Below are 14,286 nucleotides of genomic sequence, written 5' to 3' on the forward strand. Positions count from 1 at the left end.
TTATTAAAAAATAGTTTCAATGATAGACTATGAGGACTTTCCAAAACCAATGCAATGATATTCACTGATAGGCATAAAAGAATGGTCATTAAAGGACACAGGCCGAGGTAGGTGGCTCACTTGAGCCCAGGAGTTCAAGACCAGCCTGGGCAACATAGTGAGATCCCCATCTCTATTTAAAAAAAAAAAAAAAAAAATTAGCTGGGCATGGTGTTGCTGCCTGTATTTCCAGCTACTCCAGAAGCTGAGGTGGGATGATTGCTTGAGCCTGGGAGGGCCAGGCTGTAGTAAGCCGTGATTGCATCACTGTACTCCAGCCTGGGTGACAGAATGAGAGGCTATCAAGAAAAGAAAAAAAAAGTAAAATTAAAAAAAGGACATGAAATATGTATTTTAGGTGTTTCTTTGAGAAAGAAATTCCTTCAATACATTTAAAATGAGCTGATTAAAAAATGTGGCATACCATTCTCTTTTCAAGAACATATGTGAGAAGTGGTAAGAAAATACATATGGTGGCGCCGGGTGCAGTGGCTCATGCCTGTAATCCCAGCACTTTGGGAGGCCAAGACAGGTGGATCATGAGGTCAGGTGTTCGAGACCAGACTGGCCAACATAGTGAAACCCCGTTTCTACTAAAAACATAAAAAATTAGCCGGGTGTGGTGGCGGGCGTGTTATCCCAGCTACTTGGGAGGCTGAGGCAGGAGAATCACTTGAACCTGGGAGGCAGTTTGTGCCACTGCACTCCAGCCTGGGCAACAGTGTGAGACTCTGTCTCAAAAAAAAAAAAAAACATATGCGAGGGGAAAAAAATCAATTTTGCATTTGACAATGATTACAAAATCCCTTATTATCGTTAACATCCAGGAAAATACTCACTGGCAGTTTATTTCCATTAAGAAAGACTTTGACATCTTTGGTGGATCCAGCAATGTCATATGCTCTTCTGACCATTAGTGCAACAATATCTTTGTCCAGGCTTTGCATTTTAAACTTAGACAAATCAGGCTGAAAGGTGATACATGTATAATCTTCTCCACTGAAGGGCTTGAGTTCCATCTCACCAGCTCTCCCCATATTATCCATCCATGTCTATGGAAGTAAAGAATAGGAAAGATGAAAAATTCAAGTCACCTCACAAACTAGAAGGAAATAACATAAATTTATGCATCCTAATAACCTAATATATGCTTATGAATAATTTTTCATACTTCAATAGCTTATAAATTATGTTAAATTAAACCGACCATTAATGCCATTATAAATGGCTATACTACTACCATTTATCATTAAGGTACAAGACACTTTTTTACTTGCCTGTTTGAACATTTTCTTGTATTCTCTACTGGCTGTTTCCACAGTAAATTTGGTACTGAATATGTTACACAATTTGGCTCCATAGCCATTTCGACCACCTGGGCAAACAAATATGAAACACTATTTTATTGTTATTATCTCATTGACAGCTTTATTTCTTAATCACTGGGAGAGAGCTATTCAATTATAGAGATTTATTTCCATATTTTTAACCCTCATGCCACAGACAGTCATTTAAAATACATATATTTTTAGTAACAAATATGTTATTTCCCCTCAATACTCTACCTGTCACTTTCTTTTCATCATCATCATAGTTACTAGAAGTTAGGAGCTGTCCAAATATGAGAGCTGGGACATACATCTTTTCAACTTTGTGTTCAACAACAGGAATACCTTTTCCATTATTCCATATACTAATTAAATTGTTTTCCCTAAGAAAACAAGATTGAGAATTGTATTGTACAACACATTAAACGAATGCTTACCATTTTAAAATATTTAAATACTATTATTTCTAAAATATGTATATTCAGGCTGGGCGCGGTGGCCTACACCTGTAATCCCAGCACTCTGGGAGGCTGAGGAGGGCGGATCACTTGAGGCCAGTTCTGGCCAACATGTTGAAACCGTCTCTACTAAAAATAAAAAAATTAGCCAGGCGTGGTAGCGCACGCCTGTGATTCCAGCTACTTGGGAGGCTGAGGCAGGAGAATTGCTCCAAGTCTTGGGATTATAGATGTGAGCCACCACGCCTATCCCTCAATTTTTTTTACTCTTTTCATATATACGTTCTGAAATTCAGCAGGAACAACATTTCCCACCATGCTCAGTTCCTGACATTCCTGAAATAGGAGTCAAGAGGAAAAAAAAAAACTTTTCCAACACCTGAATAGACACTGATAATGTTGAAAAAATATAAAATTTTAAAATGTTAGAATAAACAAAGGGAAATGATTTATGCCCAATGGAAAGAAAAGAACAATCTGGAAACATTATTATACACCACTCCCACTCCTTTTTTGAGACAGCATCTTGCTCTGTCACCCAGGTTGGAGTGCAATGGCAGGATCACAGCTCACTGAAGCCTTGACCTCCTGGGCTCAAGCAATCCTCCCACTTCAGCCTCCTGAATAGCTGGGACTACAGGCGTGCATCACTACATCTGGCTAATTTTTAAATTTTTTGTAGAGATGAGGTTCTCACTGTGTTGCCCAGGCTGGTCTCAAACTACTCCTGGGCTCAACTGATTCTCCCACTTTGGCCTCCCAAAGTGCTGGGATTACAGGAGTGAGCCACCATGCCTATTATACCCCTTTTAAGAGGATCATCTATACATCTCTTGTTCCCACCCAACAAAGTACATTGCAAAACAAACATAAAAGGGAAAACAGGCTGGGTGTGGTGGCTCATGCCTATAATCCCAGCAATCCCAGCACTTTGGGAGGCTGAGGCGGGCAGATCACCTGAGGTCAGGAGCTGGAGACCAGCCTGCCCAACTTTTGTTCAATTCAACAGGTGACTCCTGAGCAGCTATGGTATGCTGTAGAATAATGAGAGAGAACTCTAGAAAGATATGGTACTGTCTGTGCTTAAGAACTCATTTGCTGGCCGGGCGCGGTGGCTCAAGCCTGTAATCCCAGCACTTTGGGAGGCCGAGGCGGGCAGATCACAAGGTCAGGAGATCGAGACCACAGTGAAACCCCGTCTCTACTAAAAATACAAAAAATTAGCCAGGCGCGGTGGCGGGCGCCTGTAGTCCCAGCTACTCAGGAGGCTGAGGCAGGAGAATGGCGGGAACCCGGGAGGCGGAGCTTGCAGTGAGCCGAGATCGCGCCACTGCACTCCAGCCTGGGCAACAGCGTGAGACTCCGTCTCAAAAAAAAAAAAAAAAAAAAAAAAAGAACTCATTTGCTGCCGGGCGTGGTAGCTCACGCCTGTAATCCCAGCACTTTGGGAGGCCGAATCACGAGACCATCCTGGCTAACATGGTGAAACCCCATCTCTACTAAAAATACAAAAAAATTAGCCAGGCATGGTGGCGGGCGCCTGTAGTCCCAGCTACTCCGGAGGCTGAGGCAGGAGAATGGCGTGAACCCAAGAGGGGTAGCTTGCAGTGAGCCGAGATCACGCCACCGCACTCCAGCCTGGGCGACAGAGCAGACCCCGTCTCAAAAAAAAAAAAAAAAAAAAAAGAACTCATTTGTTGGCTGGGCGTGGTGGCTCATGCCTGTAATCCCAGCACTTTGGGAGGCCAAGGCAGACGGATCACGACATCAGTAGTTCCAGTCCAGTCTGGCCAACATAGTGAAATCCCGTTTCTATCAAAAAAATAAAAAATTAGCCGGGCGTGGTGGTGTGCACCTGTAATCCCAGCTACTCTGGAGGCTGAGGCAGGAGAATTGCTTGAACCCGGAAGGCGGGTTCAGCCTTGGGCAACAAGAGCAAAACTCTATCAATCATAAACTGCCTTGCTCTCAAATAAAATGCTGAAAACTTATTTGGACTTATTTCGGTTAATTCTTGGATGGTAATACATTTTAGTTAATAACTAGATATGCGTTATGGTTCTTGTTCTACATAGTACTTATTATCTATAAAAAAACTAATTAAAACTAGCTCAACATTTTTTAAAGACTGTGATATTGAGTTCTTAGGAAAATCCAGGTATACTTTGTCCTAATTAATCAGACTAACAAAAAAGTGAAATAAGCACCCTGATCTCCCACAAAGGGACACCCTGTATTTATAAGCAGAAATGTTAGATCAAATTATTCTCTACCACCACCTACTGGTTTACTGTTTGAATAGCGTCATGAGAAAAACTTAAAACTCTGGATGCCAGAATACTTAAGGCCATTACTGAAGGTGCTTGCTCAAATATTTAGGGATTAAGTGTCATAAGGCCTGTAATTTATTTTGAAATGATCCATAGCAAATAGGCTGGGTGCCATGGCACACACCCATAATGCCAACACTGGAGGATTGCTTCAGGCCAGGAGTTCAAAGACCAGCCCAGGCACTTCCTCAAAAAAAAAAAAAAAAAAAAAGAACTAATTAAAAAAAAGATGGAGAAAATATGGAAAAACGTTGGCAACTGTTGGATCTAGGTGGTGGGTATCCACAGGTTTTTCATTTTAGCATTCTGCTTTTGTGTACTTTTATGAACTTCTGTTTAAGAAAAACCAACTTCACCAGTAATCAAAATATATGCAACTAACAATAGCAATGAGCTACATAACAAACAAAAACTAAGCAAAAGACGTACGGATCAATTGTGACTCTAATACAAGACATTTTTGGGTCCCTTTGTTTGTTGTCCGCAGCATTAACTGAAAGAAAATAAAATATACATTTGTAAGAAATTAGTGTTTTAAAAAAAATTCTGTAACTCTAAGTAAGATATAGAAAAAAAAGTTCCTAAACAGCACAGGAGTGGCATTAATAAGGTGTTAATTTAGGAATTTTTGTTCATAGTACTGTTTCCAGGAGAAAGCTCAACCTCCTGGGCTCCAGGAAACTACCGCACCTTTGTCAACTAATTGAAATGACAGGAGCCCTGGCTACAGCAGGTTTGCTAGAAATGATACTTTTTTTTTTACTTTTATCTTTTTTTATTTTTATTTGGAATGATACTTCTTATGAAAGATTTGACCAGCAGATCTTTATGTTAAAGGATTTACTCACCTAGAATCTCATCAAAGATTTTGTACAAACCAGGAACAAAAGTGACTTCCCTATAGTTAATGCCAACATCTTCATCGTAAACCCACATTTGCTAGAAATAAGGCAAAGAAATACTGTTATTTTTACTCTATATTCATTGTTCTGTTATCACGATTACTGTCAAGTCTTCGTATTAAATATTACCATGTTTAGGCCAGTTCCAGTGACACTCAGTACCCAAGAGGTACAGAAAGAAGAGTATCCATTTCAACTACTAGGTAACTGCCTTTGATGAGCTTGATTTTACCTGGGTTACTAATTCCACAGAACCAATGTAGGTGTCTGGCCGAAGCAAAATATGTTCCAATTGTGTTTTCTTTTGATAGATTCTTTCAATAGACAGTCTTTTCTTAGCATCTTCATTTTTCTTTATTTTGTTGACTTGCATATTTTCATTTACAGGCTAGCAATTAAAAAAAGAGAGAGAGAGAAGAAAGGGGATTTTTAATCGTAAGTTTACCCCAAACTAGGAACAAAATGCCTACCATAGTGAGACGTCAACACACATTGCAATCTGTTAGTAGGTAGTGATGGGGTTGTGTACAAAGAGGACAATTTAAATTCGCTGCGGCCAGGTCCTCAGGTGTCAGGTTAAACAGACACATATTATCTCACCAAGTGGGTCTGTCTGGAAACCTCTTTTCTTGAGCAACGTGGTAGATGTCATCAATAAAATGCACACATTATTTACCGATTTCTTTCAGTTCCTGCACACATTATTTACCGAGTGCCTATTATTATAAACCACGGTGTCCCGAGCACACGACAGATTCTAGGTCGGCAGCAGCAGTTGGGGCGGCTATCAGTTCAATCCCTCGGCCACATGAGCCTTGCGAACTCAGGAAGGGGGCGCTTTTGGAAGCTGGCCGGCTGCTCCAGGGGAACACTGTGCCAGGCTCTGCCCTTTCCAAGATCGGGGACATTCAAGACCGTTTTCAAGCAGAGGGCAGAAGGGGAAAGCATCTGTCCGCGCGAGTCAATAACGTCGCACCCGGGCCGCTGTAACATGGATCTACTACGGGACCAACGGACTCCTGCCCCTAGAAACAGAGCAACAACGCACTACACCCTGGAAGCCGGATCATACTTCACTACTAGCACCAGAAGGGGCTTCCGCCTCTCTACGATCACCCCGGAACCGGGAGATGGAGAATATGGGCTCCCAAGCCTGTAGCAGGCCTGACCGCAGCCCCGGAGCTTCACTCGTCACGGGCGGCCAGAGAGATGCCCGGGCCGCGCTGAGGCTCCACCACCAGTCCCTCCCGCGAGCCGTACCTGCAATGGTGACACTTCCATGGTGACGGTCGTGAAGGGGCTCGAGAACCCTGAAAGCGACTAAACAGGTAGGACCCACGAGACCACCCCAGACCAAGCCGCTTCTCCACAGACGCGCGTCGGTTAGGAGAGCTCCACTTGAACCTTCCTTTAGCCCGCCCGAAGCAGACGAGCCAATCCCTGACTCGCTCTCACCGTCTCCGTCCAGGAGAACCAATCGTAACTGGTCTTTTATATCCACCTATGAACGGCTGAGTTGGCCCGGGGTTTGTTTGAATAAACCAATCAGGTTAGGGAGAGGCTTCAAAAGGCACCACTCGGCGTTGTAGCGGAGAGATTGACAGGGATTCTGGCCAATGACAAGGGCTCACTTGTTTTCTAGAGCAGAAAGCTTGAAAGAGATGGGCGTTGGAAGTGGGAAGGGGTTGCCTGAGGCAAAAGCGTGCAGGTGAAAAAAGGAAAGGATGTTTATTCTCAGGAACTGCCAATCTATTTAAGATCCCTCAAATCTAAAAACTGTCCTCTGTTCTGACGTTATTAGCGAGGGGAATGGGAGCCTTAGCTTCGTTTTCCTGAGGAAATTGAGTGCCGGCTTTCTGGACAGGCAGCCTGGTTGAAGCGAACGGATTCTGGCATCTGCCTCAACCCCGCCCCCTTTCCCCTGGAATTTATTTTTCAAAGAAATAAAAGTAGGCTGTGTGCGGTGGCTGGCGTCTGTATTCGCAGCACATTGGGAGGCTGAGGTGGGAGGATCGCTGGAGCCTAGGAGTTGGAGACCAGCCTGGGCAACATAGCGAGACCCCGTCTCTACCCAAAAAGGAAAAAAAAAAAAAAAAAATAGCCGGGCGAGGCGGTGCACCTCTGTAACTCCAGCTGTGGAGGCTGAGGAGGGAGGATCGCTTGAGCCCCGGAGATCGAGGTGCCTTGAACTGTGATCGCTCCACTGCACTCCAGCCTGAGTGACAGAGGGAGATCATATCAAGAGATAAATAAATAAATAATACAAATAATCAAAATAAAAGTGCTACAGTTGTGGTTTGGGGGTTCCATATAATGGAAGGATGTAGAAAGGCTTTGCAAAATGGAGGGCAGCAGCATTCGGGTCCCCAGTAGAGCCACGCTGGACTGCAGCTGGTAAGTGGAAAGGGATAACTTGTGGTCGTAGCCTCTTGAGCTGAGGGTGGGCTCAGCCGTCCGGGGCTGAAACCTTTTCCGCAGCCAGCTGGCCAGATGCCCTCCGACTGGCTACTTTTGCTCACCTCCGTGAACCATGCAGTCCAGAACAGCTCTTCCAATTTGACAAGGAAATGCCAAAGACTGAAAGTTTTTTATTTGTTTGTTTTTGTTGTTGTTGTTGTTGTTGTTTTGAGATGGAGTCTCATTCTGTTGTCCAGGCTGGAGTGCAATGGCACGATCTCGGCTCACTGCAACCTTCACCTCCCGGGTTCAAGCGATTCTTCTGCCTCAGCCTCCTGTGTAGCTGGAATTACAGGCGCCCGCCTGGCTAATTTTTGTATTGTTTAGTAGAGAGGGTTTTGCCATGTTGACCAGGTTGGTTTCAAACTTCTGACCTCAAGTGATCTGCCCGCCTCGGCCTCTCAAAGTGCTGGGATTACAGGTGTGAGTCACTGTGCCCGGCGGAGACTGAAGTTTTTAAATTACTCTTACATATAAATGTTTGAGTGGATTAAACAAAGTTACTGCCCTTACAAGATGCCTGGAAAACAAAACAAAACAAAACAAAACAAAACAAAACAAAACAAAACTGCACAATTTGAGTGCCTACTAATTCCAGCTGAGCCACCTCCTTCCATCCATTGCTTCCTTCCTCTACCTGGGTTTCAGTCCCACCTCAGCAATTTGCCATTCCTATCATTTCGATGGAGGAAGCCTCTCGGGCTTCGGTGGGGGGAGGGGAAAGATGCCACTCTCTGCAGGACACCCGAGGGCGCTGACAGAAACCAGCCACGCTGGCTTCTACCTCCTGAAACACACTGCCTCCAAGGTAGTGGGGATGGTGGGCATGCTTCCTCAAGAATGGCAGCTCAGTCTCTGCAGCTCCCGGCCTCCACCCTGTAGCTCATCCTAGCCTGCAGTGACCCACCTGGTGATGAGGCAACAGGAATTTAACAAGCAGCTCCAGCCCTATTTTTTTGGGGGCCCAGCTTTAAATCTCTGCTGCAGTTTAGCCTGATCCTGTGTGTCTTTGTTCCAAAAACCCAGAAGCAGTACTGTGGAGTCAAAAGGACTTTGGGGGCCAGGCGTGGTGGCTCATCCCTGTAATCCCAGCACTTTGGGAGGCCGAGGTGGGTGGATCACCTGAGTTCAGGAGTTTGAGACCAGACTGGTCAACTTGGTGAAACCCCATCTCTACAAAAATACAAAAAAAATTAGCCATGCCTAATGGCGGGTGCCTGTAATCCCAGCTACTTGGGAGGCTGAGGTGGGAGAATAGCTTGAACCCGGGAGGCGGAGTTTGCAGTGAGCTGAGATCGTACCATTGCACTCCAGCCTGGGCGACAGAGCAAGACCCTGTCTCAAACAAACAAACAAACACAAAAGGACTTTGGGGCCACACACACCTAAGTTAGAATTCTTCCTGGGTCTTTTGGTTTCCCCATGCCATTATCCTTCATCGAAGGCACAGAGGGCAAAATGAGATATGCAAGTGTCTGGGACAATCCTTTTCCAGCTCTCTAGCACAAGGTGGTCTTGCTCTGGCCCACCCCCCTTCTCTTCTGGGTACAAACTGTTTCTCTGCCAGCCCCTTCCTCTTCCCAGAGCCTATTGCAGGGGGTCCTGCAGGACTTGTGGGGACTATTGAAGAAAGAAGTGGGTGGGGGTCTGGGATGGGCGGGCCTGGAAGGCATCGTACACAAAGAGGGAACTGCAGATGCCTGCCAGACACTAGTCCTGGGAGGCAAGAAGGGGTTGGGGGTAATTCCAGGGGGCTGTGGTTTGGGGAGGGGAAAGATGCCATCCTCATTATCCACTCACCCTGCCCCCACTCTGCAGGGGCCCAAAGTAGCTACCTGGACATTACCCCCCTCCCTCCCCCAACCTGTACTTGAATATGTGGTTGAGTACTTAAGGCAGCCCCCTGACTAGGGTATTTGTTGGATATATGACCTTGGGCAAGTCACTCAGTCTCTCTGTGCCTCCATTTCTTCTCATCAAAAGACAAAATTACAAGTTGTAGATCAAATTGACTTTTATTGTGATTCATGAATTGGGGCAGCCCCCATTCTACAAAATAGAATGAAAGCTTCTACTGGGCAATAGCAGAATAGTGGGTTTTGTAAGGTGGGAACCAGGAAGCAGCAATAGAAAAAAACCTGATTGGTTAACATCAGGTACTTCAGGTTACTTTTTTGTGGAGTTAAAGCAGAGGGGACTTCCTTATTAAACTGACTTAGGTAGATTGGATTCCTGTTTTCAGGAAAAAGTGGTCCATTTTGGAATCTATCTGCTTCTTTAAAGTTTCAGTTGGATTATGTGGCATTTAGCATGAATGACTCCATCTTGGTTTGGTCTGGTCTTTTGGGGCCTAGTGCAGGAGCCCAGTTTAAAACAATGACCTCCATAATTTTTTTTTTTTTTTTAGACAGAATCTCACTCTGTTGCTCAGGTTGGAGTGCAGGGGTGCAGTCTCGGCTCACTGCAACCTCCGTCTCCCGGGCTCAAGCAATTCTCCTGCCTCAGCCTCTGGAGTCGCTGGGATTACTGGCATGCACCACAACGCTCAGATAATTTTTGTATTTTTAGTAGAAATGGGGTTTCACCATGTTGGCCAGGCTGGTCTTGAACTCCTGACCTCAAGTGATCAAGCCTGCCTTGGCCTCCCAAAGCGCTGGGATTACAGGTGTGAGCCACCGCGCCCAGCCAACCTCCCATAATTTTTAACAGTCTAAAATGGGGATAATGGGAGTACCTTCTCCTGCTCCTTATAGGGTGATATAACACAAAGTTCTTAGTGCATTGTCTGGCAAGTAATAAGTGCTCAAGACATGTTAGCAAAGACTACCTCTACTCCTTTCCAGGATCTTCTCTCCCTGCTAGTCCCACCAATTCCTTCTCCAAAACCAGTTCAGAATCATCCTCCCCAGGGAACCTTCTCTGACAGTCTTTTTCATTGAACCTCCTCAAGTCTTTTGAGGTATATTTGCATATGTGGATGAGCTCCTTTTATAAGTATTCTTTGGTTGTTTTCTCCTGGGTTGTGTGCTTCCGTTCTTTCTGCTCTTTGGCCGGGGGGTGGGGGGGTGGGGGTGGGGAAGGTCCTAGAGGCATAGTGTCCCTTTCTTGGATCTGGAAGGTCCCCTAGAAAGAGCAGCGTTTCTTCTCTTTTGCAGGCTTTCCTAGCAGAAGGAGGCTGGACTGAAACTGTGGCTCTGGATTTGGGGTTTGGAGCTGGCTAGACTGGACCCCACTGGGAATTCCTGGATGAGGCTGGGCCGGCGCCAGAGTACTCAGGTGGTTAGGGCTGGGCCAAGAAGCTCTGTTTACTTTGAGGTTGACAACTGGCAGAGTCTGGTCAGTTTATTTATTTATTTATGTTTATTTATTTATTTTCACCAGGGATACCAGCTTCCAGTTGGAGGAGGCCAAGAAAACCCAAAATGTCCCATAGAGCCCAGCCTATAGGTGGCCCCTGGCAAAGAAATGTGGACAAAGTTGGGAGGATAGCAAGGGAGGTTACAGAGGGCAGCAGCTCAGGACTAGAGATGAGTAATCCCTAAGTCTACACAGAAGTTCCCTAACCATCAAAAATTTAAAAGTGTACACACCTTGTAACTCAGCAGCTGAACTTCTAGGAATACTGAATTCAATCAATTCAAATCAGTTGTGGAATTGTGCAAAGATGTATGTACATATGTATAGGATTTTTGCAATGTTGGTGGTTTTCTTTTTCTTTTCTTTTTTCTTTTTTGTTTTTGAGACGGCGTCTCACTGGGTTGCCCAGGCTGGAGTGCAGTGGTACAATCTTGGCTCACTGCAACCTCCGCCTCCCAGGTTCAAGTGATTTTTCCTGGCTCAGCTTCCGAAGTAGCTGGGACTACAGGTGCCTGCCACCACGCCTGGCTAATTTTTGTATTTTTAGAAGAGATGAGGTTTCACCACATTGGCCAGGCTGGTCTCGAACTCCTGACTTCAAGTGATCCACCTGCCTTGGCCTCTCAAAGTGCTGGGATTACAGGTGTGAGCCACTGCACCCAGCCTATTTATCGCAATATTGTTTTTAATAGAAAATAACTGGCAGCAAGCTAATGGAATGAAATGATATGCAGCTATTAAAGAGATGGACGTTGGTCTAAGTGTACTGATATGGAGGTTTCTCTAAGAGATACCGTTAAGTTTTTTAAAAAGTGAGGCAAATACTGTGTAGAGCATAATTCCATTTGGGTAAATAAAATTATATATATATATATATACACACACACACACATATACACATATACATATATATATATGGATTGAGAATATCTGGAAGGAATTGTAAGGAGGTGGAGGGAAAAGGAAGACTTCTTTTCTTCTTTCTTTTTTTTCTGAGACACAGTCTCAGCTCTGTTGCCCAGACTGGAGTGTAGTGGCACCATCTTGACTCATTGCAGCCTCAAACTCCTGGCCTCAAGCGATTCTCCTGTCTCAGCCTCCCTAGTAGCTGGGACTACAGGCCTGTGCCACCAAGCCTGGCTGATTAAAAAAAAATTTTTTTTGGTAGAGACGAGATCTTGCTATGTTTCCCAGGCTGGTCTCCAACTCCTGGGCTCAAGTGGTCCTCCCAGTTCAGCCTCCCAAAGTGTTGGGATTACAGGTGTGACCACTGCACACAGCCAAGACTTGCTTTTTTGTATTTTTCCTCCTATTTGAAAATTTAAAAGGATGGTCACCCTTCTCACCCCTGTCACTTTCCCCCACCTCAGTGAAGGCAGGCATACCTGTCTATACAAGTCTGTGTGAGAATGTAATTTTTGTAGATAAAGATAGATTCTCAGTAGACTTGGGAACTCAGTGGTAAGAACTCTACAGAAAAATTAAATCTTTGGACCAAAGTAAGGGACACTGTGCTGTGGCGAGAAGTCCCAGCCCAGCTCTGCTGTCCCTAGTTGCGTGACCTTGGGTAAATCCCCTTCTCTCTCTAGTTTTCAGTTTCCCCATCTGTAAACTGAAGTTGAGGTACCCCAGTTAGAGGAGTGGGTTGCAAAATGCCTTCCTTACAGTCTTAGAGAGGTGACAGTGAGAGCACTTGGAGGAGGTGAGGCCCAGTTAACCAAACCAAAGATGAAGCCACACCTTCATCTTTTCATATTTTGGGTTCTGTGTAAGACTTCATTAAACACAGGGATCCACTGCTTAGAGTTTTTAAATTCATGGGTAAATGATTGTTAAGGGCTGTTCAGGTTCTGACACTGTAATTCCAAATATGACTTTTCATTTATTGAGTTGGTTTAAATCAGGGTATGCCTGCAGTTTTGTCTTCCTTTCCCCCGACAGAGCCCAGCCAGGCTGCAGAGGAACTCAAGCCCATTGGGGCTGAACCCTGGTATATGGGGAGGCAGAGCAGGGCCGCAGATTCTTTTCATTCTTTATGTGACATCCCTTCCCCATCTTCTGGCCTAGTGGTATGGCCGGGGCTCTGCCAGCTCCCTAAGACATCCCCATTGCCCCTCTCTGGCACCAGTGGCTGCTGATGGCAGCTGCTGGAACTGGATCTTGTCCTTAGTTTCATGCCTACTGGAGACTTGATCAGCAAGACCTGGGCAAACATAATGAGCCCCTTGCTGCTTCCTCGCCCCTAAACTCTCCAGCTCCCCACATCCTTCCTCTGTAGCCCACAGAATGGAAGTGGTAAAGTGGCCCTCCTATCTGACAGCAGAGGCCAGGGCTGGGCCTCTCTGTTCTCTCAGCTTTTCACACCAGGAAAGGGAGGCAGAACCAGACTGAGTATCTTGCTAGTCCTCAGGCTACTTGAATGGTCACCCCTAGTATGTTTTACTTGGTCACTGTGGAACACAGAAGGTCATCACTGAGGAACTTCTGCGTTGGAATCTTCTACCTTGGAAGAAGAATAAAAACGTACATCTCTGGAGTGTCTTCCCTCCATTATCCAACAGCTGTCCCCTCTGCTGCTATCTCCAAGGCAATCAGGGCCAGTTTATATCTGTAGGGGTCCCTTCACTGATGATCTGAGACACCAAGCAGTTTGGAAAGGGGCGGAGTGGTGCTAGGAGCAAATTATTCACATGAAGAAAATAGAAAGTTAGATCTTTCTGTTTAGGATTGAAGAAAATAATGATGTTTCCCAAAGGCCTGCAGTTAAGTTCTGCTTATGTGGTTTTCTGTCTTCCTTCCTGATCATGAAAGGAGAGAAGCTACAGGAGCAGGAAGATGGGAACCCTGACTGATACACACTCTATTTCCAACAATAGTTTTGCTGATGATAGTTTGTTGAATGCCAATTATAACGTTATGCCAAACATAACGTTTCCGCTAATCTTTACAACAATCCTTCAAACTGAGGCAACTCAGGCTTGCAAGAGTTAGGCAATGTCCCCAAGATTGTGAATTTCTACTGATCTTTCAAGACACAGATCCAATGTCACTTCCTTTAAAAAAAATTATTGACTTATTTATGAGATGGGGTCTTCTTATGTTGCTCAAGATGACCTCAAACTCCTGGGCTCAAGGATCCTCCTGTCTCAGCCTCCAGAGTAGCTGGGATTGTCACCCAACACACCCAGCTCAATATCACCTTCCTTTGAAGATTGCTCTAACCACCCTTGGTTTATCTTTGTTTTCTTGGCTTCCTGTGCATTTCTCTGTATTACACAGCGCTGTGTGTTAACCCACAAGTCTTCCACTTCAAACCACAAGCTATTCTAAAGGCAGGGATTTGCTTACTTCTTTGGTACCCTCAACACCTAGTACAATGCCCACCCATTGGAGGCCTTCTGTGAATGGTATTATT

At 45.1% G+C, this 14,286-nt stretch overlaps 1 protein-coding gene across 1 annotated transcript in view; it reads right to left on the bottom strand.

Annotated features, from left to right (window-relative positions):
• TOP2A (DNA topoisomerase II alpha) overlaps positions 1-6,427 on the bottom strand; it is a 31,531-nt gene extending 25,104 nt beyond the window's left edge. The window contains exons 1-7 of the mRNA XM_005584098.5: positions 6,318-6,427; positions 5,290-5,445; positions 5,004-5,094; positions 4,585-4,648; positions 1,605-1,750; positions 1,317-1,414; positions 879-1,091 (exon numbers count right to left, since the gene is read on the bottom strand). Of these exons, the coding sequence (XP_005584155.2) occupies positions 879-1,091; positions 1,317-1,414; positions 1,605-1,750; positions 4,585-4,648; positions 5,004-5,094; positions 5,290-5,445; positions 6,318-6,338 (789 nt within the window). The 5' untranslated portion in view covers positions 6,339-6,427. The remainder of the gene's footprint in view (positions 1-878; positions 1,092-1,316; positions 1,415-1,604; positions 1,751-4,584; positions 4,649-5,003; positions 5,095-5,289; positions 5,446-6,317) is intronic.
• Between the last annotated feature and the right edge of the window lie 7,859 nt (positions 6,428-14,286).

This window comes from Macaca fascicularis, chromosome 16, assembly GCF_037993035.2.
Source record: "Macaca fascicularis isolate 582-1 chromosome 16, T2T-MFA8v1.1".
NCBI lineage: Eukaryota > Metazoa > Chordata > Mammalia > Primates > Cercopithecidae > Macaca > Macaca fascicularis.